Source organism: Leopardus geoffroyi, chromosome C3 (genome assembly GCF_018350155.1).
Source record: "Leopardus geoffroyi isolate Oge1 chromosome C3, O.geoffroyi_Oge1_pat1.0, whole genome shotgun sequence".
Lineage (NCBI taxonomy): Eukaryota > Metazoa > Chordata > Mammalia > Carnivora > Felidae > Leopardus > Leopardus geoffroyi.
This window is the reverse complement of record NC_059338.1, coordinates 57,825,190-57,850,620: the sequence shown is the minus strand read 5'-3', so window position 1 is coordinate 57,850,620 and position 25,431 is coordinate 57,825,190. Positions and strand designations below refer to the sequence as shown.

The window sequence follows — 25,431 nt, the reverse complement described above, 5'->3', positions numbered from 1 at the left end:
TCTGCAGAGGTCACCGGAGGCGGGGGCCGAGCACGCGCGCGGCCCCAGTGGCAGCGGGAGCGGCAGCTGCGGCTTCGCCGAGCCCCCGAACCCCCAAGGGCAAGAGGAGCGCGTGGCGGACCAAAGAGAGCCCGCGAGCGGCCGTGCGCCCACCAATAGGTGCGGGGCTCGGAGCCGCCCAGCCTGCGCGGCCCCTCCCTCCGCCCCCGCCGCCGCCTCCCCCTCCTCCCGCTCCTGCCTCTGCCCCTCCGGCGCGCGTCTGGCACTCGGAGAGCCGCAGCGGCAGCGGCGGGTGCAGCTTGCGGAGAGCCGGGCCGGGGCCGCCGACCAGCAGCCGGGGAGGACGCCGGGGCGCGCGCCGCACTCACCCACCCTCAGCCCCCGCGGCAGCCGCTGACCCGCCACCATGGCCCGCGGAAAAGCCAAGGAGGAGGGCAGCTGGAAGAAATTCATCTGGAACTCGGAGAAGAAGGAGTTTTTGGGCAGGACCGGCGGCAGCTGGTGTAAGTACGGCGTCCGCGGCTCTCCCCGCCACGGTGCCTTCCCTGGCCCGGGCGGCGCATCCCTGCGCAGGCTCTGCGGACCTTTCTCAGGTCTCGTGCCGCCCAGGGTGGAGCGGGGTCGGCGGCGGGCGCCGCTCCGGGCGCGCGGGCCTGGGCTTGTCATCCGGTGCGGAATGCGGGGCCCCCCAGGATGGGCGCGGGGGTGGGGGCGGGAGCGCGCGGGGCAGAAGGTTCTACGGATTGCCACGGCCTTTTCTTAGTAATTTGCAATCTGTCCGAGCTTCGCGCGAGCCCTTCCCTCCTGGGAAAGGCCAGGCCCTGGGAGACTAGGTTTGGCTGTCCCCGTAGTCAATGTCCCAAGTCCTAAAAATTGAGATTTGAGGCGGCGAGAGAACCTCACGATGGTAACCGGATCGGATGCAGGCGAGCTTGTGTGTTATAGCAGTTTTCTAGTCTAAATATGTACCTCAAAAGGCGCGGCGGGGGTGGGGGGGGGCGCAGAACCCATCCACATTGCAGTATTTCTTGGCTGTGCCCAGACTTTACCCCAGTGACCTCCCCTGGAGTCATTACAGCCCAGAAGTGGCCCAGGAAGCCCCGAAACAAGTCTGGATGTTTTCAATGTCTGCACACACAGATGCGGAATCAGTAGGTTGGGTTGATCACCGTGAAAGGTTAGTGTAAGAAATAAACGGCATAGAGAGAGGCAAATTCAGCCCACCTTACAAGATTTGGGGCAGCCTGTTGCTTGACTGGATGGACTTTTTTTTTTTTTTTTTTTTTTTGCCCCTCGTTGAAAATTAGATACCTTGTTTTCCGCCTCCCTCCACCGGAAGGGTGACATTTTTTTTTAAAGGTCATTTTGAAGGGCAGAGTTGTAGGCAAATGCAGAAGAGTCGTGACTGCAGAAGGGAGAGAAGAAGGGAACTCCCCCCCCCCCCCCCCGCATCACTGCCCCCTCCTTCTGGAGGATCATCATCACCACCACCACCACCACCACCACAGCTGCAGCCACTGAGGGTGCGCTGGCTAGGGGCTGATGCGGTGTTCCTGATTGGGAGGATCTGTGGCCATCACAGGAGAATGAGTCAGGGAAACCGTGCTTGGCTGACATTTTGAATTGGAAGAAGAGATGTATGATTTTTGCAAAGAAGAAAAAAAAAAAACGCAGCCTGTGGTGGGTCTCTCTTGGCTGAAAAGCAAAGGGTTAATAATGCATCACACTTCAAGGTTAGTCAAGGTGAAACCGCATTCCAAGGTATTACAAGGAAGCGGCATAGGTATTCTGAGTCATGGTAGACGTAGGTCTTTAAAGTGAGGGCCTTTAGCTTGTGTTTTTTATTTTATTTTATCTTGGAGGAGGCTGTGTTCTTCAGTGGGATTATTGCCATGGTTTCTCTGGCATAAAGATAGCTCACTGTTTTCTCAACATGGAAGGGAAAACCTGAAGAACTTGGGGTGTGTGTGGGGGGTGACCAGCTCCCTGCCAGGGCGATCTAGCCGTTCCTCACTTGAGCGAGGCCTTGGGGGTGCACTGCGGAATGGGGCCCCCTTCTCCCCGACGCAGTGGAGGCTCCAGCCCTGGCAGGTGGACCCCAGCCTTGTCGTGGGTCATGGGCTGTCTGGGACTCCGGGCATATTGTGAAATTTGTTTGCCCCTCTTGTAAAATAGATTTCTTTCCTCATTCCAGTTCCAGGATAATATTTGCTTTAGAAGGTAAGGCAGGATGGGCAGACTTGTTCTTTAAGCTGACATTTAATGGGGCAGCACCTCCCATGTGTGAGAGAAAATGGGTGCACACGCGTGTGTGTATTAATTTTGGCGTCTCGATCCCCCACGTCCAGCAAGGTGCCAAGACACTGATTTATGAATGCAGGCGCCGGGATTCCTGTCTCTGCCCGTCTCATCTTAGCTTCTGTTTTCCAAGGTACAGGTGCCGGGCTAAAAATTCAGTTTGGGTTTTGCACTCATTTGTCTCTTCTTTGGCAACGTAAGAAACGACAGACCCTCTCGTAGCAGAGACAGTGGCGGCAGTCGCTGTCCCCTGTGGACAAAATGCTACCTTTCCAGCACTGGGCCCAACATGGATGCCCTTGGGACGAGGGCAGGTCGCCCTTGGCTCGGCTTTGCTTATAGGTAGATTTTCACCAAGATGGACGCAGGAGCCTTGCCTGTTACCTGCTGGAGAAATGGCAGCATGCAAATCACCTGCGGTTTCCACCTTTTCATTAAGTTAATGCAGGCATTGGTAGGTTTTTATTATGTTTACTGCTGGGCCCAGATGCCAGTCTCCTTTTGCCCGTGACCCTTTGAAGGGTACTCATTCTTTTTCTAACTGGGAAATCTCTACGTTACTTGCATTTTTTTTTTTTTTTAAAGAAGACACATTGCTTAAGAGGGGAAAATGCCTGTAAAACTTACCTTCTATGTCACCCTGGCCAGTTGGTACAATCTGTCTAGCTTTTCTTTTTGAGCAGCCCCTGGTCACCTGCGTGCTGGTGAGCCCCCCGCATGGGGCCCCCCAGACGTTCACGTTCCTCTAACCAGGTGACCTTGGTTCACAGCCGTAACTGGGGAGATTTTGCTAAGTGACATCTTGGAGCAAAAGAGAAAAATCCCTCGCTTCTCTCAGGGTATGCTGTGGAAAAGAAGGGAAAGGCTGGATCTTCGTCAGCTTCATCAGTGTGCCTGCAAAAGGACTAATTTTCCCCGGGACTCTGTTTGTATTTTCAGTTGCAGCCACAATTAGGTACCTTCTTAAGTAAGTCATTAGAGTTAGGTGTGTGGAGTCCGAGGCATGAGCATTAAAAATGGCTCCAGTTGTTGGGAGAGCTAAGTGGAGTTAAGCTAAGAGCACCGAGACGAGGTGGGGGGCCACAGAAAAAGCGGCTGCAACAGCTCCTTGCTGACCGTGTTATACCAGCTCTCGCACCTCTTAGGAGCGCGTTCGCTGGAAAATTTTCCAGATCTCTTGACGTCACAGCCTTACCATTTGCCTACTGCTGCTTGGATACAGAATGCAGCACTTAACCCTTGTCCTGCCGGGAGGCAGTGATTGAGCCGGGCAGCTGTGGCTCCGGATCATATAGTCTTTCTGCTTTTCTTACCTTTTGCTTGTGGCCTGGCCTTTTTCCCTTTTTTCCTTCTTTTCTTTTTTTTTCCTGATAGAGGAGAAAAAGGGTAACGATTAAACACTTTGGTCTTAGGTGCGTTTGGCTTGGATTGTTTTACTAACTCTCCAGCATGATTTTCCGGAACCATGTACTTGCTGGTTGGAAGGCTGGGCTTTGAAATGCAGGTCAAGGGCAGCGTGGCTACCTCCTGTGACAGTGTGCCCACTCTTTCCCTCCGTCCCTCCGCCTCTTCTTTTCTACGAGGCTTTTGTTCTGTTTTGTTCTGGACTTTTGCCCGAGGACCCCAGCATTCAACGCCTGAGATCTGGAGGTTTTGAGAAGTAACCCGAGGCTCCTTCGCGCAGTCCTGTTTCGGACTCGGTAACCTTCCGGTTCGCCTGCTCCCATTCCTGCGTTCAAGGCGAGTCGTTGGCCGGCTCAGGGCTGCCGGGCGATGCCTAGTACAGCCTGTTACTAGGTGGCTAATCGGGGAGATAATCCTCGTAAACCAGTAACTGATAGCCTCGTTCCCGTCTGTGGGCTTCGTGCTGTTTTGCTTCTTGTGTTTTTGCTTTTGCAGCCAGCTCAGCCCGTGTCCTGCTGTCCTGCTAGCTGTGGGAAAAAGAAAATGCAGCTCGTCGAGCCAGTCAGTATTCCGGGTCCAGGCAGAATATGGAATAAAAATACGCTTGCCGTTTTTACTACAGGGTTTTTCCTTTTTTTTTCCCCTCCTCCTTGTTTGGCGCCCCTGAAGGAAAACACAGTGTGTTTAGTCCATCATGCACATCAAGAGGTGGGGAGACAGAAAAGCGCAGAAGAGCTTCATGCGGTTTCTCGGCATTCGATGCCCCATCCCAGCAGAAAAACTTGCAGGCGTTCGAATGTTTGGAGAAGCCGCAGAGCCTGGATTGTAGTTTCAAAATGTCAAGGGATAAGCAAGGAAAGAAAACCTACGTCTCTAAGGGAGTATAGTGTCATATTTGAGATGCATTGCATAAGCACACAGACATGGCCCTAGATTTTATTTGTGATCTTCATGAACAGTTTTTTATTGAGGCAGAAAAATTATTTCCTGTAAATAATCTCAGTTCTAGCAGAACATTCCTCTTACCCTTACCTACCCCCAACACACACACACACACTGTAACGGAGGGCTGCCTGTCTCTGTTTTTACCCTACCATGGTGGGGTGGGGTGGGGGGGGGGGTAGTATGGTCCACTCACTGGATCAGTGTCAGAAAAGGAAACTCCAAAGACAGGCTGGAGGGGAAGGCAGGAAGGAAGTCCCTTCATCTCCGAGGTTGGCCTTTCATTCTGCGGGTGTGACTGTCTCACAGCCTTCTGTTTCTGTCTGTCCTCCTTGCAGTTAAGATCCTTCTGTTCTATGTGATATTTTATGGCTGCCTGGCTGGCATCTTCATCGGAACCATCCAAGTGATGCTGCTTACCATCAGCGAATTCCAGCCCACATACCAGGACCGGGTGGCCCCCCCAGGTAACGCGAATACGTTCAGCTCTTCCACGGGAAAGACGGGTGTCACATTTTCACGCAAGAAAACATTTTTCTGAAAATTGTTAACGCGCTGGTAGACCGAGCCTGGTTTGATAGGAAAACGCGGGACTGCTCAGTGTTGTGGCCAGGCCTCCTGCCCGCATTGCAGACACAGCTCCGGGGCTCCCCCGCGTCTTTCCAGCTCTGCGGTGAGGGGTGAAGAGCCTCCCCCCCCCCCCCGCCCGCCCCCAAGCCTGCACCCTCCCCAGCTGCGGGACTCCCGATGAGGCCGCGACCTCCCCCACTGCCCAGCAGGTCAGTTAGTGGGATCACTACAGGGCCCTTCAGGCTCAGGCGCATTTTTCACTTTCTTGAGGGGACTGCGACTCCGATAAATCCTTTAAAAAAAAAATCACTTCAGCTCCTGTTTAGCAAGACGAAGTTAGTTTTAGGGATGATGAGAAGCTCGGAAGTGGCCAGTTACGCAGAGGGACAGGAGCCACGGCTTCAGGAGTCCATTCTCCCACCTGCTGTTGACTTAGCTTGACCTTGAACCACAACACACTCTCCTCTCACTTCTCCGTGTTTGTACCTGCTTGTTCAGTAGGAGTCTTACTGCTTGGCTGTCTAGACCCACTTTGCAGTTTCACTGTCTCCTTTAGCTGTGACCTGGGAGCTGTGCACAGCCGTCACCGCGCCCTGGGGAGGCCCACTGCCCATATGCCTGACGCTGGCAGGAAGACCAGACAGGAGGGCGACCACAAACCCGACCGTGCTCACTGGCTCTTCTCAAATTCATTGTCGGGAGGACCCAGAGACAGGAAATGTTGCGCAGTTTCCGGGTTCTTGTGTTATAAATGACCTTGAGGCTGCCACCGGGGGGGGTGGCGTGGGGTGGGGGGGGTGGCGATGACGTGTCCCCTCTCCATTTTCCCTGGCAAGTGTTTAGTAACAGCTGCATTAGGTGACAGTCTGGAGGCCGTCTTCATGGCCCTGAGCAGCCTTGGTCCAGTGTGGGAAGTTTGTTGCAAACTTCTTGTGCCCATCTCCTTCTTGGGGTGTGAAGGACTCCAAGGAAGATCTCCAGAACACGGAGGTGGCCAGCACCAAGTCAAATAGTCGTCCGCTATTAGAAAACCGTAGACATGGCCAGATAAATCTAGATCTAGGGGATTTTGGAAGCGGGAGGAAAAAAAACCAATCATGTAAGTAATATAAAACAACTTGAACCTGGTTGAAAATCCACAATTTCCAGCAACTGTTTCCCAAAATCGGTAGGTGAGTGGGAAGGCTGAAGCAGAAGCTCTGGTGTGTGCAGAGAAATGTAGGATCTTTACAGGTTGTATGCCGGCTTTTGGGACAGGAAGGCATGGCATGTCCCCTCCTGGTGGGATTTTTATGGTAGCATTAGCAAGCGTCATATAAATTTGTGCAGACCCTTATTTTTCTTTTATTTCTGTAAGCCCTTGGAAAGCGGTTCTTGGATTACGATGCTACTTTATAATTGTTCTCCAACTGAAAGCTGCAGGTTGACTCCAAAGCCAAGCATTTAATTTCCTAGCCTTAAAAAAAGCGCTCCTTGTCTGTATAAACCGTGGGGAGTCAGCCTCCTAATAAAAGTAAACCTTTTCTTCACGTTCTGTGCAGAAAGGGTGATTTCACTTTCAAAAAGAAAAGGCTAAAAGTGCCAGACCTTTTAAGCGGGGACCTGCCAATGACCTTGCCTCGCAAATCTGGTGAGGTGCTCGGTCCTTGCCCTCTTTCCCCCACCTCCCCCCCCCTCCTTCAGCCCCTTCCTAAAAGGCACGTTCTTCGTCCCTATATTTAGTGTCCTCAGCAGTCGGGCTGACCTGACAGGCCGTCGCTTCTCCAGAGCACTGCTAGTGTCTCATTGTGGAAATATGCGTTCCCGTTCTTTGGCCCGAGTCATAGGAAAAGTGCTTCCTCGGATCCCCTTCTTCCCTGACCTGCTGCCTGGGCTCTTTATCTTCGTAATTTCTTTTTTTCCTCATCCGCCACCTTGCCAGGAGCGTCTAGGCCCAGCCCCTTTTACCCTCACCTTCCCGAGGGACATGACGCTCTTTCGAAAATGATAGTGGCCTTGGAGGAGGGAGGCCAGGTGGGCAGAGCCCTTGGTGGCGAGAAGTGCATCCCTGGACCGTCGTGCGTGCTCCGAGGGGACCCCAACGGGACCCTCCCCTCCCCCTGGCATCTGTCGGAGCAGAGCTCAAGAATTTGTTCTTGACAGGCTGTTCCTTCGGTCTGCAGACCGAACACGCTGCGGAAGAATGCCCCGGCGATCTTTTGGCTTCAGTGTTGGTAGCTCCAAGCTTCCGTTATCGTGAAAGTTGTAGATTTCACGAACCCCGCATGCTTAAGTCAAACGAAGCTAGTGAGTGGGAAAGACTCGGTACATCACTTAAAGATTTACGGACTTATCGATGCTATTATTAGCTGTGTCGGAGGCAGGAGCACAGAGCCGGCCTGACTCACTCTGAGCGTGAGCACGCCTCGCTACCTTGTAACTAGATCTCGTCTAAGTAACACGTGCGATCCTGGACTGATGAAAGGGTGATGAAAGGGTGGTGATCGTGCAGGACATTTGGGTTTGACTGTAATGTTGGCTAAGCTGATAGGCCGAATGTGAAAGTCTCAGAGGGGGGACCAAGGTACAGAATGGAGGTGAAATTTAAGGAGAAAAAAGGATAGCGTGCTGTTTCTGGGCCTGAGCGATGGTGCCCCTTCGTGCCTGGGACCCTCCTTACAGAGTCGTCGTGTTGCTCTGGGATAATGGAACGGGTCGCCCCCACAGCCTGGAGGACACACAGGGAGAGCTTTAGCTGCCATACAAGGCTGAAATACACCGAATTGTTCTGTGAGTCAGAAATGGTTGATTATTGGCCATTTGACATCGCTTGACCTAAATACGAGAGCAGCCTCAAGTTCATAAGCCACGGTACAGGTTTCCACTGTCAAGCTGACCTGAGAAGGAAAAGCAGGAACTTTGAAGGTGGACACAGTCCCCACCATTCCGTGCCCTACTTCATCTCACTGAGCCTCAGTTGTCTCATCTGTAAAATGGGACTCCTACTCTGTGAGGATTTAATAAGTGTATGTAAAGTGAATGGGACCTTCTAGTGGCCAGCCTCATGGCATGAAACAAAGGGTAGTTATTAGCAGCCACTTCTGTTCTCGCACTGGAGGCAGCGGTTTCCTTTCAGGTACTGAATTCAGTATTTCTAGATTGAGCTCTGGGTGACCCCTCAGGGATGCTTTGTCCACACTGGTTTCACGAAGTGAACAGCATCTTGGCTCTCCACGAAAAGCGTTCAGGAGAAATTGGATTAGGAAACCTGCTGAAAGGTTTTTTTAAGTAAATCGAAGTGACCTTGTATTTGTTCTGTACTCCAGCCGCTCCCTTCAAAATACCCACGCTGGCTGGGTCGGCCCTGCCATGCTTTTCTCCCTGGGAGACCCTCTCGGGAAGTCCCCACCGGTGGCTGGTGGCATCCCCTCGCTGTGTTCCCTGCCAGACCTGGAGAGGACGGGGCCCGCACCTGCCCACGCTCCCAACCCCGGTCCCCCATGTGGTCCCCCACGTGACTCCCACGCCCCTTGCTGCCTGCCCCTTGCTGCCTGCTGGGCGCTATCCTGGAAGAGTCCCCTCCTCCTCCCACCCGCCCCTCCCCCAGCTCCGCTCCCGGAGTCACAGGGGAATGAAGTGCAGGTCACGGTCTGGGGAGATTCCCAGCCGCCCTGCTTCCTGGTAAGCAGGTGTGTGTTCCTGTTCTTCCTCTCCAGCTCGTGGGGACGGCTTTTCTTTTTGTTTTGAAGTGGAGATAGGGGATGCCAAAAGAACTATTAACAGGTGCCACGGTACCCAGAATGGGTGGGAGAGAGCGGGGGGGGGGGGGGGGTGGAGGGGTGCAGCCCAGGCCACACTGGCACCCCTGCAGTTGTGATTTCGTTTGGACCGTGAGAGGGAACAGGGCGCTGTAGTGCAGATCGCAGCGTAATGAAGCAGAATTCTTGAGGAATCATGACATCAGTCTGCTTATTTTTCTCAAACTCCGAATTTCAAGGGGGAGAATTGGAAACACGTGGTCCTTATACTTTGGGTGAATTGCTGTTTCAAAGTGCCAATAGAGTGGCTTTAAAGTCTGTGTGTGTGTCTGTCTGTTGCTGTTTCCATCAGATCCTCTTGAGTTGTAATCTGGGAGCCGACACGATAAATGTACGGGGCTCCCCCAGCCTGGCCACCTCTCACGTTCTCCCTCCTTCTCTCCTCCCTCCCTCCCTCAGAGGGATCCTGCCAACTTGCCCCCAGAGTTTGGGGCTCTTGATGAGCTGGCATTGGTGGCAGTTGAGATTTCCAGAAGCTACTGTCCAGACCCCTAGTTTGGGCACAGTTTGGGTTGGGCGGCAAACTCCAGACTCTCATTCTTCAGAGTGTCCCCGCCTCACTGTTTGGCCTCAGCAGCCCGCCTGCCTGTGCCTTTCTTCATTTCTAAAGACCAAGATACAGGGGCGCCTGGGTGGCGCAGTCGGTTGAGCGTCCGACTTCAGCCAGGTCACGATCTCGCGGTCCGTGAGTTCGAGCCCCGCGTCAGGCTCTGGGCTGATGGCTCAGAGCCTGGAGCCTGTTTCCGATTCTGTGTCTCCCTCTCTCTCTGCCCCTCCCCCGTTCATGCTCTGTCTCTCTCTGTCCCAAAAATAAATAAACGTTGAAAAAAAAAACTTTAAAAAAAAAAAAAAAAAAAAAAAAAAATAAAGACCAAGATACAACTAATAAGTGAGCTCTTGGGTACACAGGACGCCTGACGATTAACTTAAAAATGTTCTTGGAGCCACAGAAAAATGAGCCTCACTCTGGGTGCTCATTTTAGACAAGTGAGCAGAGCGGAGACCTCTGACAAACGGGACCAGGCAACAAATTCCATGGAGGGATAACGGGGGGAAAAAATGCTGAATCCGTGCAATTTCATTTAGAGCTTTTGTGCCGGGCGCACTCTGTTGTGGAAGGAGCACCAGCCTCACGGTGCCTGCGGTGGCATCGGATGGGCTGGGCTGCTCAGGGCGTTTATTCTAGTCATCTCGCGACCCCAGGGCCCATCCGACACAGGCCGCGAGAGAAGTTGGGGAGACGAAGGAGAGCGTAGGGATGCCTGTCATCTGCGGGCTTCCGATCAGAAGAGTGTGTCCTTTCCCACGGGCGTGCATGAATGGACGTCATCAGATATGTAGGCTATCTTGCTTCAGGTCATTGGCCACTTGGCGAACGTTACGTCTCATATCTAGACGAGTCAAATCTGCTACATGTGCTTGTTCTTCAGCTCGGTCTTCAGCAGAAAAGCTTAATGTTAAATAGTAGGGTTTGGCTATTTGTTTACATTTTGTCTGTCTACACTTTCCCATTATAAAAGTTGGTATCTTTTATTAGGAAGAAGCACAATTATGAGCTATAAAATATCAAAGACAGGTCCCTATGAAATTAGTTGTGCTTCCAAGGTCCCCTGAACTAAATAATGCTCTCTCTGTTCACCTGAAAGTGAACATAGGACCGTAGGTAAGAGTCTGATGATAAAGGGTGATTCCGGAAGTGCAGGAGGGCCTTCCACCAAAGCGTGTAGCGTTTAGCTTAGACGGGAGGAGAGATTTCCTCACGCCAGGCGTTGTTGAACATCCAGGCAGGCTCTAGAGAAAATCGAACAATTCTTCTTTAAAAGACTTTTCAAAGGGAGCAAATTCTCTGGCCTCTGGGAGGGTGTTGATGTGACTGTGGCTGACCCCAGGTCGTAGTCAAAAGCTGAGCCTACGTAGAAGGCGAGGCCAAGGCTGCTAGTTTCCAGAAAGCACAGAGGCACCTTTTTTCCTGTGCCCTCCTTGAATTTTGTTAGGTAAATCGATACTTACCTTGCAGACATTAAAAAAAAAAAAAATTAAATGTTGAAGGGGGAACATGGTGTGTGTGCATGTGTGCATATGGATACACGTCCAGATTCTGTACAACATCATACCCCCAGTTTTTTAAAATTCCCAATTACTCATCAGCTTGGAATGTGCAGGAGATAAATGGTATGCACGAACCGTGTGCACGGCTACATTTGTGTTTCTTTGCCTTGTGTGCCCTCATTAGTCACCATGGGTGCCCTCCTGGAGGTTTCTGTGGAAAATGATGCCTATTTAGAGTTCTCGGTCTGGTGACTGTGGGGTGTATTAAATGACTGGTCCAGGCAGCTGTGCTTCCGGATTCACTGGAATAACGGTTCACAAGGCTACAATGGCCATATTCTAGTTTAAATGCTTCAAACTCACAAGTTAGATTGAGGAATTCATAAACTTGCTACATTATAAACCTACTTGGAAACAAAAATAATTCTTACTGGAAAGCCTTTCTCTTCTCGTTTCTTTTACTTGCTAGTCCCCCCCCCCCCCCCCCCACCTCCTGCTATGAACACCTACTAAAGCCAAAAACTGAATGTTCTCCCGATTTGTTGCTCAAGAGACGGGGAACCAACGAAAGGCAAGTGTAGCTCTGGAAAGCAACTGCAAAGCCAAAGAGTAGTTGTTGTTTTAACTCCCAACCCTTATGTAAAGCTAATGTGCTCATTAAAAACCAAATACGAAAATTTCACGTAGGCAAGTTATTCTTTCAGTCCTTCTAGGTGGCTTTGTCACATAATAAGCAAAACGTAATTTAAGGCAAACGGCCCCATCAGGGCAAAGCTATATAAAACTCAGCACGGTGAATGTCAATTCAAGTTCAGAACACTGGCGGGGCAAAAGGTTGTATCTGTTTCCTGGAATATCATTTGAGACCACAAGCCAGTGATTGGGTGTTCTGCTATCTTTGGCCTCTGGGAGTTACCACTGGAAACAAAGCTCATCCTTGTCTAAAGTTCTAACAACCTGAAGGAGTGGCCAGCGTGGAGTAAAGTATCCAGTCTAGTGTGAACACAACTAATGAGAATACCGTTGGGCAAGGTGGGATTCATGTGGCCCTTGGAGGGTGTCCGCGAAATCTTTGGACTCCAAATAACGGAGTTGCCAAATTCGATCGCGTTTCTTTTTTTCCCATGAGTCTGATAATGTAAAGTGAATGATTTAAAGGGTTTCGATACCAGGTCAAGGGTCTTTTCATTTGTCTCTTGTATGGATCTAATTGCTCTAGAGAAATTACTTTTGAATAGCGGAATTTTCCTAATGGTTTGGAGAAGATCCCATCAGAGACCTCTCCTAATTGAGATCACCCAGAACAGAATAGGCGAGGGGATTGATGTCCGAGAGATTCCAGGAAAATAACTTCTCAGGCCAGAAAGCTCTGGATGAAGAAAAGGGGAGGCAGAGCTGGTGGGGGATGGAGTGAGACCAGCCTCGGAGGTGGGGTGGGGGGTTGAGAGCAGACACTTGATCGTGCCCCCACTTGACTGTATGTGCTCCATAGACGAGGGGTTAGAGAGAGGAACTGATTGCCTGATCCAAATCATGGATGATGCTTTTCTGGAAGCGACCTTTAGATCAGAAGTTGGGTATCTTAAAAGGATGGTCACTAAAGCTTATGGCAGTCACACCTTCAAGATCCTTCGGAAACTCCAAAGGGAGACTTTAGCCTACAAAAGACAGGAAGGCATGGCTGAGCTGCCTGGGGTCGGTCTGTCACTGCTGGCCTCCCTCTCCCCCAAGGCTGTGGTATCCCTTCACGTGGAAAGGACAGGGCAGTGACTTTGGCTCAAGGTCTGATCCAGCTGGGCACGTCACAGGATTGTAAGACCCTGTGCTTAACTATTTTACCTCTTGGTTTCTCAGCCTCACAGTCGCCGATTTTTCACGCGTTTTCGAGCTGTGTCTCTCACACGGTAACGCACAGGCTCCGTGGGGCTTAGATGTGAGCCACACTTACCGAAGGGTTCGAGCTCTTGGGTGGAAGTTGGTAGGATTCCGTTACGTGATATTCACGATTTCTCCTTGGCCCTGTCTAGAGACACATGAGGCCAGGTGCGTACAGCTTTGCTGGGCCCGCGATGCCCCTGGGTGTGCAGTCATAATGTCCACTGTTTCCGCAAATTCGACACTTAACCACAGAGGTGCTTGCTGATGGGAATCACTGGTGTTTGTCTCTGGCTGAGCGTGAACTTCGCCTTGGCCATCGGTCCCAGGCTCCTGAAAGATGCACTTACTAGCTGTGCCCGTTTGCTCGTAAGATCCCGGAGCACTGAGTCAGGACGGCTGATGCTTTGGGGTCTCACGCGCATCACCCGGCCTCTTCGAATAGCGGAGACCTTGGACTTGGCAGCACGAGGGCGTGAGAAGCACTCTGCGTAAAGCCGCCGTCTGTCCCCGCGGTCCTTCTGCCTCTGGGAGATCCGAGGAGCACGTCACCCAGTCCTGGAGATGGCACCTTGCCCTGTGACTGGCCCCGGGAAGGGGACCGCAGAAGGGGGCGGGACAGCCGGCGCTGGACGCCCCTCGTGATTAAGTCTTGCCGTGTACTGTCAACGTGCCCTTCGAGGTTCACCTTCCTCCTTTAAAGCCCCTGAGTGAGACTCTCCAGATCTCTGCCGGGCTCGCTGACCACCTGTCAGCATTTTGAGTTTTGCCTCGTCAGCCGCTCTGCCGAGGGACCGCGGCCGGCACCGTTGTCCCTTATCGCTCAGCCGGCGGCCCCTTCCCCACCACCACCTTCCCGAAGGTTAGGGGAGAGCCTGCCTTCTTTCTGATAACTGATCTCCTCTTCGCCCTTCTCTCTGCCCCGTCTCCTGCCTTCTCCCCAAGCCTGGAAACGCCGTTTACCCTGCACGTGCAGATGTTGGTTTCTGCTCGCACTCCCGCCCCCGTCACACGCTGCCCCTGACGTGGATGTCAGCAGGACAGAGGGGGACGCGGGACAGAGGGGAAGGCGTGTGCCTCTGTCTTCTGGCTGCCGGGCTCTCCTGGGGCCTTAAGGGGTCGGTGCCCATCAGGCCGCATTCTCTGCAGACTGCGGGATTATTCCAGGAAAACAGCCCGTCCTCCGGGGTTCTGGTGAACCTCTGGCCTTGGGCCTAACCCTGCACTTCTACGAGTCCAGGCTAGTCCCCTCCATCGAAAGGTCCGGTTTCTAAGTCCAACCAGGAATGCTCCCCCCGCCCCCCCCCCCCGGCCTTGCGCATTTTAGTGGGGCGTCCGTCCTACTGACCATATTCTCTCAGGCATGAGATCCCAGCGGAAGCTTCCACTCACATTTTATTTTATTTTATCTTGTTTTATTTTATTTTAATTTTTGCAGGTATGTGCCATTTAAAAACCATTTTTTTTAATGTTTGTTTATTTTTGAGACAGAGCATGAGCAGGGGGAGGGGCAGAGAGAGGGGGAGACCCACAATCCGAAGCAGGCTCCAGGCTCCGAGCTGTCAGCACAGAGCCCGACGAGGGGGCTCGAACTCACGAGCCGTGAGATCGTGACCTGAGCCGAAGTCGGACGCTCAACCGGCTGAGCCACCGGGGGGCCCTTTCTGCCACTTTTTATCATATTGTCTCTTTGTGCTACAGATGGTCACAGCTTAATGTAGGAAAAGGTGGATTTAAATCGCGCTAGTCATGCAAACATTTTTCTGGGGTTTGCAAGAACCTAAAAAAAAAATATATTTTTAATTGTAGCATTCGCTATTTACTTTTAACTGATGACTGTTGGGTGAGCAAATCCCGATACTTTTCCTTGGACTCTTCTCCATCGCTGTTGTCAGCTCTCCACCCCCCTGGATTCTTCAGGTCCCGCGTTGTCCTCTCTGAGCTGATTGCTCGTGTCACTTATCAAGTCATTGGTCTCGGGCAGCCCCACACGTTTCCTATCTTCATCCGTAGTTTTTCCATTCTTCTAGGGAAGTGCAGGCATGGAAGAACTTGCCCCCTGAGCTGCGCCTCTCCCGTTATTTAAGCATTTCTGAAGCTCGGAGCCACCCTTAGTCATTAGAAAAAACAGCAGCTGTCGAGCCCAGCCCCTGCCTGTCCTCCTGCCTTGAAGATGGTGCTGCTAAATAGTTCCTGTTCTCTCATCTTCGTTGTGCCTCTGTCACGATCACCACTCTCTGGTTCTAACTCCCCAGAGCCACGGTTCTCAAACCAAGAGGCTTAAGGATCCTTCAGGCTCGTTAGCACAGAGGTTGTGACTTGGCAGGTCTGGCATGGAGCCTGTGGGGCTGCAGGTTTGACCAGCCCCCGGGGTGACGTGAGGTGGCACGTTGGGGGTGTTGTGCCCAACACAAAGAGGGTGGGTCGGGGCGCCTGGGTGGCGCAGTCGGTTAAGCGCCCGACTTCAGCCAGGTCACGATCTCGCGGTCCGTGAGTTCGAGCCCCGCGTCGGGCTCTGGGCTGATGGCTCAGAGCCTGGAGCCTGTTTCCGATTCTGTGTCTCCCTCTCTCTCTGTGCCTCCCCCGTTCATGCTCTGTCTCTCTCTGTCCCAAAGATAAATAAACTTTAAAAAAAAAAACAAAGAGGGTGGGTCTGGGGTCTGGAGCCAGGATTAGAATAGGATTGTCAGGTTTAGCAAACAAAATACGGACACCCAATTAAATTTGGTCATCAGGTAAACCACGAGTCGATTTTTATAGAAGTGTGTCCTAAATATTACATGGGACATAACTTTTTTTTTTTTAATGTTCGTTTTGAGAGAGGGAGAGCTCACGCGCATGCGTGGGCACACATGTGAGTGGGGGAGGGGCTGAGAGAGAGGGAGAGGGAGAGTCCCAAGCAGGCTCCTCACTGACAAAAGGGGCTCGATCCCACGAACTGGAGACGATGAACTGAGCTGACATTAAGAGCCCGTCCCTTAGCTGACCGAGCCACCCTCCTGCCCTGTGGGACATCCTTCTATAAAAGTCAATTGATGGTTTGTCTGAAATTCAAATTTAACCAGGCATCTTGCATTTTATCTGGTGATGCAATTGTGCTAGAAAGCAGTGGATTGAAGGCGCCCAGGTGGCTCAGTCAGTTGAGTGTCTGACTTTTGATTCCGACTCAGGTCATGATCGTGGCTTCAGCCCTTGCATCGGGCTCCTTGCTGACAGTGCAGAGCCTGCTTCAGATTCTCTCTTCTCTCTCTCAAAATAAACTTTAAAAAAAAAAAAAAAAAAAAAGGCAGTGGATTGAGTCACCACCCATCGCCCCTGTCTATAGTGTTGTGTAGTATTATTCAAATACCTATCTAGGAAGTCTTGTGATGTCAGAGGCTTTTGAAAATTAAAGACTAAAAGGTTGGTTAAGGGGCACCTGGGTGGCTCAGTCAGTTAAGCGTCCGACTTCGGTTCAGGTCATGATCTTGCGGTCTGTGAGTTCGATCCCCACATCGGGCTCTGTGCTGACAGCTCAGAGCCTGGAGCCTGCTTCGGATTCTGTGTCTCCTCTCTCTGCCCCTCCCGTTCGTGCGCGCGTGCGCGCTCTCTCTCTCTCTCTCTCTCTCAAAAATAAACATTTAAAAAAATGTTTTTAAATAAATCGTTGGTTAAAAGAGTGAAAATCCCGGGGGGTAATTATACTTCGAATTTTTACCACTGGCCCTTGACTTGCTCAGAATACCCGCTTGCTTTTGGAATGGAAAGCAAGGATGGCAACTGCACGTAAATGCCAAGTTCGTCCAGTTTGGGTTAAAAGATGCACAGAAATACTCCGTTGAGTAGTCTGGAGTCTTGTAGAGTTTGGGGTGGTCATCTGTTCCTTACAAGAAGGAGTCAAAGACCTCTGTGCTCAAAGGCTTGCTCGCAGTCAGGGAAACGAGCTTCCTGTGCTACGTGCGAGCTGGGTATGCGTCTTGTTGACCACGAGCATGTGGGACTGTTGGCCACATAAGGATTCTGGAGTGCTGCATACACACATCGAAATCCTGGTTCCACCTTCTCTTTGTGACCTTGGGCCAGGCGCTTAGGCTTTCCGTGCAGTAAGTGTTTTCATTCATAAAATGGAGATAATGCCTATCAGGCAATGTTGCTGAGTAAGTAAAATGATCTAGGATAGCAAGACGCGGTCACTGGTACTCAGGTACTTAATCTAAGTGCCACAGAAGTGATTTTACAAGAGAGGCAAGAATTTAACCCGTTCTTTTTAGTAGATGCGATGAGTGAAGGATGGTTCGTACGTTGTGAACCTGCTTTGGGATTACCTTGGCTGACTGCCTTCTTACTAACAGTTTTCTGTGTTTTTCTACCTGGTCTAGGATTAACACAGATTCCTCAGATCCAAAAGACTGAAATTTCCTTTCGCCCGAACGACCCCAAGAGCTATGAGGCATATGTGCTCAACATAGTTAGGTTCCTGGAGAAGTACAAAGATTCAGCCCAGAAAGATGAAATGATTTTTGAAGATTGTGGCAGTAAGTAGACTCATCTTGGACGTTTGTGGTTGGTTAATTCTTACTTCCCATTTCTATTTGTTATCTAACAATCGCAGGATCGACTCTTGAAGTAATTCAATGATTGAACCCTGGCCATATTGAGAGGACACTGTTTTCTTTTTTTTTCTTTCTTTCTTTTTTTTTTTTTTTTTTTTTTTTTTGTTTTAAAGCGAGAAGACTTTATGGTTTAGGCTTGGATGCAATGGAGAAACAATGTAGCTTCAAGTATCACGATTATCAGCATTTGAAAAGCATCTTATTTTAAAAACACTCCAGGCACCCCTCCGACTCACAGACCACAATTACAGTTACGGTTCTCTTACACCCATTGATTTTGAGAGGCACGATTGTTTATATTTCCAGATTTCTGCCTCGGCCCCCAGGGTCTTGTCTTGCGATGGCTCTTTGACATAATTGGCCGTAACTACACTGATACGGATAGAGGATGATGTCTGGCCAGGGTAGAGGCCTTCCTAGACCCTGCTGGGGGTGGCTGATGCAGTACGTCTCCGGTAGCCGAGCATTTGGATGAGGAAATGACCGATGAATGGCGAAGGGTGGCTCTTGGTTTCATTAAGCCACTGGCTGGAATACACTGCCTGGCGTGTGCATTATCCAGCTGTGTTTTCGTACCCGCTTAGACGGGATGTCCGTCTGAGTTACGAGGTGGTGCCTGTCCTTCCTGTCCTGCCAACACCAGCTCCTTATGGGGCGAATGGTCACGTTAAGCCATCCGGAAGAGAGTAATTTAAAAGAAACATTTTCACTACCTTTTTCCTTAGGACTGAAAGGGGGTTTTCGTCTCACTTTGCGGTAACTCATAAAGGCCTGTATGTTCCAAGGCCTGTATGAAAGATCATTAGGGTGAATCACTTCACTGGAGGCGGACTGAGTTGAGGCACTTGACCGTTTGAAGGGAAAAGAGTTAACTTGTGACCTTAGAAATACATACAAATTTTGGCGTTTGCATCGGTTTCCCGTAGGATGCTTTTATACTAACTCTGAATCCTCTATTTCGTGCGCTCTCTCTCTGGCTTTGTTACGGGCTGTGAATAAAAAATACTACATTACAATTTCTCAGCTGAACAAATGCCAGGAAGAAGTCCCAGCTTGAACAAGCAAACATTGAAAAAAAAAAAAAAATTGTCTTTAAACCTTGAACAGTGGCGAAAAGGAAGAAAAGAATTCTTTCCTTACCGTTTAACCTGCTAATTAGGGGCACGGACAGCGGCTTAGCCGTGGCCGGGCAGCTGTGACCAGAAGCCTCCCAGTTCTGAAAATTACTGATGCTCCTTTTCATTTGTGCTCTAATTGTAATGTCCCTGTTCATGAGCTCAGTGATGTTGACCTGTGTCAGTGAGGCTGACGGGTGATCGGGTTTCCTTTCAGTCTCCTCACTAGCTGAGTCACCTGTTATTTAAAGGAAGAGACACATGGCCACAGACCACACATCACGCCCCGATCATCAAAGCCCCGTGAAGCCATGACGCAGGGTCATTTACCAGCAATTGCTTTGGGTAAAAGACGTTTCCCGCGTCCGTGAGACCAGAGGTGGTTTGCTGGGAATCTGCGCCTTCATTCAGGCCGAGCACTAAATGCAGACCGGCCCGGTCTTGGGATGGGTCGTGGTGACCAGGAGGGACCCTCTCCGCTTCCTTTCTCGGGGGCGCCAAGGGAGTTGTTGGTATGTTGTAAGCACGGTGTTTGCGTTTTCAGATGTGCCCAGCGAAATCAAGGAACGGGGAGAATTCAACAACGAACGGGGAGAGCGGAAAGTGTGCAGGTTCAAGCTCGAGTGGTTGGGAAATTGCTCCGGAATAAACGATGAGACTTACGGCTACAAAGAGGGCAAACCGTGTGTCCTCATAAAGCTCAACCGAGTTCTGGGCTTCAAACCTAAGGCAAGTAATGTTTGAAGTCATAGAACTTGAGCCGTTTTCATTTGGGCAGAGCATCTAATAGGCGTGAGGAGAGCATAGAAAGAAGGGTTAGTCTCCCCAGTGGCGACTGACTGACTTTCTTTTCTTTCTTTTCTTTCTCTTTCTTTCCTTTTTCTTTCTTTTCTTTCTTTCTTTTTTTCTCTTTCTTTCCTTTTTCTTTCTTTCCTTTTCTTTTTTTTCTTCCTCTCTCCCTTCCTCTCTCCCTTCCTCTCTCTCTTTCCTCTCTCTCTTTCCTCTCTCTCTTTCCTCTCTCTCTTTCTCTTTCTCTCCCTTCCTTCCTTCCGTCCTTTTTATTTCTTTTTTTTTGGGGGGGGGGTACTGAATGAGAATGAGATTTCACTGCAAAACGAGAAGCTGGACACCATTCAGACTGAACTCTGATAACCGTGGTATTGGCCTTGGATACTGTTGCAGCTTCGAGTGGGTAAATGGGACTTGAGGCCACTGAAAAATGGCACCTTGCCATCATTCGCTGTTAGGTGGGGCGATAGTTGACTCTTTAAAAGAAGGGAAAGTGTATTGGTGTTATCTCTGCTCTTCTAAAACTGGTTATTTCACTCTGTCCTTCAGGTCAGGGGAAATAGAGCTGCGCTTTTCCCTTCGGTGAGGCTGCTTCCCGCAGCTCTCCCGCATCCACCCTCGGGGTGGGGGGGGCACTGCCCTTCCATGCAGGGTTCTCAATTGTTAATATTTTTAAAATATTTGGTTTTAAGTTTACTTATTTTTGAGACAGAACGCGAGCGGGCGGAGGGACAGAGAGCGAGGGGGAGAGAGAGAATCCCAAGCAGGCTCCACGCTGGCAGCCTGGAGCCCGCTGTGGGGCTCAGACTCCCAAACCGTGAGATCGTGACCTGAGCCGAGACCAGGAGTCGGGTGCTTAACCGACTGAGCCCCCCCCAGGCGCCCCGAGTTTCTAATTCTGATAGGAATTGACTGCGGGGTGCTGAGTGACATGAGCAAACCTAACTTCATTTCCGGACCCTGGCTCTCTGGTTCGTTCGCTTTCTGCTCTGTGCCGTTACTTTGTGGCCACGATGCTTGCTGCTTCCGAGTCGTATTTACAAAAAGAAAAACCGAGGCCGAGATGAGAAGTTCTAACTGAACCGAGTGGGGCGCCTCAAACTCCTTTACCGCCTCTGGAGGGTGTGTGGGATGGACGGTTGCCCGGCTGGCCGACGCGACGGCCCTGCCACCACGGAAGCTGGCGCACCTCGCTCCCGACAGAACTTCAGTCTTCTTTGTACTGGAGTTAGGATGTGATGGAGGAGAGATGGTGAGAAGCGTCCCGTCACACTTCCGGCTGGGGTGCATCCGCCAGGGAGCTCTTCGCCTAGCCCAGCCGGCTGTTCTGCCACGAACGGGATTGGTGCGGTGGCCCGAGGGGAAGGCGCCTCTTTCTGTCCGGTCCTGTTTGTCTCTGGTCTCCACCCGCTGCCACCCTCTAATTCATCAACCCGTTTTGTCGTTAGGAATTCTTGTCAGAGGGTGCGGTACCCCAGGGTGTCCTCGAGGTGCCTGTTGCCTCGCCCTCAGAGGGATATATTCTGGCAACTTCTTTATCAACGAGCGTTTTCTCTTCGTGTCTTCAACGGTCGTGGTGTTGCTGGCCGAAAGGTCCGAGGGAGTCAGATCTAGATGGTCGGTTTCTTGTGTTCTACAACAAAGAGCATCAAAAACAGTAGTTCTCTAGTGATTCGCAAAATTGCCCCTTTTATCTTCGGTTAGGCTGTGTATGTGCTACGTCTCCTGTCGAGACTCCCGTCCTGACCTGGTCGAGCAAGCTGGTGGCTTGTCTTCAGGGAACGATGCTCATCACACCTCTCCTGAGGTGGCTTGGGGCTGGGGCTGTAGGAGGGAGCGCTCTAGACGGTTCCTCGCGGCGGGCATGTTCAGAGTGTACTCTGGGCCCCTTCAGGGGGTTCGCGCCTTCACCAGACCCCTTCACGCGGGGCCCAGCTGCCTTTACCGGTTTTCATACAGGACTTGACAGGAAGAGTTGGAAATGCTCCTTAAATGGCAGCGCGTCTCCCGGAGAGTCAAAGGGAAAAACAAAAACCGAAAAAACCAAAAAAAACACCTGCTTGAGGGAACCGGGTGGCGTGATTTATTCACGGGGTAGGAGGAAAGCCCAAGTTTCATCAAAACAAATGTCAACCAACCTTTCCGTCTAATTATTACGACCTTCTTAATGAGGAATATTAGTGCCGGGTTGGCCTTTATTTTCCAGCGTCCTTGAGGAACGCTTGTCACCCTGGGTTACGCTGGGAGTTCCGCGTGGCGCCGGGCCGCGTCGCAGCCTTGCTGTGGCCTCGCGGAACGCGGGCACGGACTTGTGTTTTACGCTTTGTTACCGGAGTTGACTCTTCGTGCCCCGTGGGTGCCCGTTTGTGCTCCAGGCCCCCTTGGGTTTTTCAGAGTCGTGGGAACCGATTCACAGACTCGTTGACCGGCGTGGGTTTGTATTTTTAGCCTCCCAAGAATGAGTCGTCGGAGGCGTACCCAGTGATGAAGTATAATCCCTACGTCCTGCCCGTCCAGTGCACCGGCAAGGTAAGGGGGCACCTGGTTACCAAAGGCGGGGTGGGAGGGGAGACCGGGTGGGACCATTGTCCGTTAGAGGTGCACCTTGGACGGGGGAAGTGAGGCCTGTCGCTTCCTGGCACGGGCCTCGATTAAGCCGTAGCGGCGCAGGGTAGAATGTCTGCGAGAAAGCGGTAACAAGACTCAGACCGTACGTGGGTTTCTCCACGAGAACAAGAAACCGAATTATCGGGGTCGAATCAGCTGGAATCTTGGTTTACGGGACCGAGAGGTGAACCAGCCCACACGGGGCCTCTCTGGCCCCCGTGGCGTGTGGCACGTTCAAGGCCAGCTTTTTGTTTCGTTTCGGACGGTTTCCCATTAAAAAAAAGTGTTTTGGGCTTTTCTGGAAAAAACAACGAAAGCTGTAACAGCGCGTGCTCCCTTTAGACCTGAAAATAGGCTCCTGCCGGATGGATCGCTTACAGAGAGGGCAGACTGAGGAAGGGGGGGTGTCTGGGAACAGCCCCATTTTATGGCCACACGGAGAAAGCAGATGGACGCCAAGAGAGTGAGAGGCGGTTACCGAGCCCCTCGGGGAGGAGACCCTTGAAGCGCCATCCACTGGGCGACCACCGGTGGCTTTCTGACTCTCGGTGGCAGGTCCCTTTCTCGGGGTGTGGGCTCTGGAGACCTGCTTGGTTGGCCTTTGCCGCGGTTCCCTCCCTTGCGCCGCGAGAATAGGCTCCTTTTGCGACCGCTCCGGCGGCTGCCGGGGAGCAGGCCATGCGCGCGGCCTCCCCTCGCGTCCGCGAGGCGGCCGTGTCCTCGGTGGCTGAGGTTCCCCCGCCTCCCGGGGAGGCTGGAGCAGGCGCAGCGGGACGGCGGGCGGCCCCGGGGCGGCAGTTTGCGCGCCGCTCCGTGGGATCCCGCGTCGCGGCCGCGACCGACCAGCGGCCCGGGCCGCGAGCCGTTACAACCTGTGCCCCTCTGGTTTGCAGCGAGACGAAGACAAGGACAGAGTTGGGAACGTGGAGTACTTCGGCCTGGGCGGCTACGCCGGCTTCCCCCTGCAGTACTACCCCTACTACGGCAAGCTGCTGCAGCCCAAGTACCTGCAGCCCCTGCTGGCCGTGCAGTTCACCAACCTGACCATGGACACTGAGATCCGCATCGAGTGTAAGGCGTTCGGTGAGAACATCGGGTACAGCGAGAAGGACCGTTTCCAGGGACGCTTTGATGTAAAGATTGAAGTTAAGAGCTGATCGCAAGCACAGATCCTTCCCACTAGCCATTTAAAACAGTTAAAGATACAAAAACAAACACCTACTAGTCTTGAATAAACTGTCATACGTATGGGACCTACACTTAATCTCTCTGCTTTACACTAGCTTTCTGCATTTAATAGGTTAGAATGTAAATTTAAAGTGTAGCAATAGCAACAAAATATTTATTCTACTGTAAATGACAAAAGGAGAATAAAAATTGAGCCTTGGGACGTGCCCATTTTTACTGTAAATTATGATTCCATTACTGACCCGTAGTAAGCAGTGTTTCTGGCCCCTAAGTATTGCCGCCTCGTGTATTTGATTTCGTGTACGGTACCATAGGTGCACCTGGTCGTTTTTCAAGCCATGTTTTATCGTATCTGTTTTCTACTTTATGTGAGCGAGGTTTGCCGTCCACGGTGTAAATACTCAACGGGAATAAAACTGGCATGGTACTTTTTTTTTCTTTCTGTTCTTTTGGGTTTGGCTCTTTCAGAGGCAACGGCCCATCGGTGAGCATTTTTAACACACTCCATACATAGTCTCTCTCCCTGTGGTGTCGGGTCTTTTTCTTTATTTGTGTTTTGTTTCTGTTTTCCTGGGGCTGGGGGTGGGGGGGGGGGCTGTCATGGGGGAACTGCCCTTGAAATTTTAAGTGACGCTACAGAAAACACGAAACGGTGATGGGTTGTGTCGTGCTTTGTACCGAATGCCGTCTTGCCGTTCTCCCCTTGTCCTCCAGTATGTTCTGAAGCCGCGTATGAGACCTGGATCGCCTGTCGCTTTGGCAAAGTGACAGGACTCATTCATTCGCTTTGGACATTTTCTCTTTCCTTTTTTCCTTTCTCTGGAGGCATCACACGCTGGTGCTGTGTCTTTATGAATGTTTTAACCATTTTCATGGTGGAAGAATTTTATATTTATGCAGTTGTACAATTTTATTTTTTTCTGCAAGAAAAAGTGTAATGTATGAAATAAACCAAAGTCACTTGTTTGAAAATAAATCTTTATTTTGGACTTTATAAAAAGCAATGCAGTACCCCATAGACCGGTGTTAAATGTTGTCTACAGTGCAAAATCCATGTTCTAACATCTATAATAATCGCCAGGAGTACAGTGTTGATCTTGTATTCAGTCAGGTTGAAACAATGGACAATAAAAGAATGAACACGTTCCTCCTGTGCCTGATTCGGTCTTGTCTGACTGCCCCAGCCTGTGACTTCTTTGCTTCCTCTACTGCTAGTTATCCAAGATCCTGAAGAAGTACTGAACCTGAAAGACAAAGACACGCGAACGAGTTCGTTAGTTCGCACGGGAATTCTGCCCCCGCGTGGCCGGCCAGAGGCCAGAGCGGGCGAGAGCACGCCCCTCCCCAGAGCGACAGGCTCATCGGAGGCCGAGACTCCAGCTCTTAGTTCAGAGCTGGACGCTCAGAGGTATCTGGCGGTGTTAACTTCGCCTAGTTGAGGAGACGCGAATTTTTGGTTCCTGCCGGTGTCTCCCTAGGTTCGTCTGTTTAAAAAAAGAGAGTCTGCGGTGCAGTTGAAAAACGGAGGTTGGGTTTGAGGTTCAGTAAATGAAGGTTCACGCCTCGCTTTCTGGTTCGTGGTTTGGCCTGTGTTCTCATTCGGCCATACTTAAAAATTCGCCGTGGCGTGAAAGGAGGCAAAAGTGAGCTTTCTGAAAAACAGCCTCCAGTAGAACTGAGCCGAAGGCTCAGGATCACTTAACCCGGCACGGGCAATACGCACACTGAAATCAAACTGAAATCATGGCATCGTACTTCTGAGAATGGGAGCCTCTGGCCAAGCCCGGGCGGCCCCGAGAAATGCCTCTGGCGTGGAGCGGGGGTGCCCTTCGGTCCCGCTCCCGCGTCACGACAGACCCAGAGGCCCCGGCCCCTTACGTGACAGCAGGGGTGCTTCAGAAAGAGCGGTGACAGCTCACACGCCCCCCTTGCTGCCTCGCGGTCGCGGTTACCACCCTGCCGATCTGCTTGGTTAGCCTTTAAGAATAATACCCGAGACCTTGCTGGTTCTAGACCAGCCAACGGTTTAATGGCAACTTCATACCAGAGGAGCACGGATTCCTCTTAACAAAAACCGCAGAGGGCACCGTGGCAACCGGCACCACAGCTCGGCCACCGAGTTTTCAGGAGCCTCATTCACAAGTGAGGCGATCCAGCAACGTCCGCAAGGCGTGCCCGCGTAGAGCTGGTTTCGCGGAATGTCCC

General features: G+C 51.5%; 2 protein-coding genes across 2 annotated transcripts in view; one reads left to right on the top strand and one right to left on the bottom strand.

The window, feature by feature from the left end:
- Positions 1 to 389: 389 nt before the first annotated feature.
- Positions 390 to 24,373, top strand: ATP1B1 (ATPase Na+/K+ transporting subunit beta 1). Its single transcript, XM_045453015.1, has 6 exons — positions 390 to 503; positions 4,983 to 5,111; positions 17,294 to 17,449; positions 19,187 to 19,371; positions 21,880 to 21,960; positions 22,932 to 24,373. The coding sequence occupies exons 1-6, from the start codon at positions 407 to 409 to the stop codon at positions 23,193 to 23,195; spliced, it is 912 nt and encodes a 303-aa protein (XP_045308971.1). The 5' UTR covers positions 390 to 406; the 3' UTR covers positions 23,196 to 24,373.
- The window catches only part of NME7 (NME/NM23 family member 7), a 261,819-nt gene continuing 260,575 nt past the window's right edge, over positions 24,188 to 25,431 (bottom strand). The window contains exon 12 of the mRNA XM_045453013.1: positions 24,188 to 24,470. Within this exon, the coding sequence (XP_045308969.1) occupies positions 24,438 to 24,470 (33 nt within the window). The 3' untranslated portion in view covers positions 24,188 to 24,437. The remainder of the gene's footprint in view (positions 24,471 to 25,431) is intronic.

Excerpts from the sequence above, each read along its gene's own strand:
- ATP1B1 (XM_045453015.1), top strand. The coding sequence starts at position 407 with ATGGCCCGCGGAAAAGCCAAGGAGGAGGGCAGCTGGAAGAAATTCATC. Across the intron at positions 5,112-17,293 it reads GGACCGGGTGGCCCCCCCAG|GATTAACACAGATTCCTCAG; the intron begins GTAACGCGAATA and ends TACCTGGTCTAG. Across the intron at positions 21,961-22,931 it reads CCGTCCAGTGCACCGGCAAG|CGAGACGAAGACAAGGACAG; the intron begins GTAAGGGGGCAC and ends TCTGGTTTGCAG.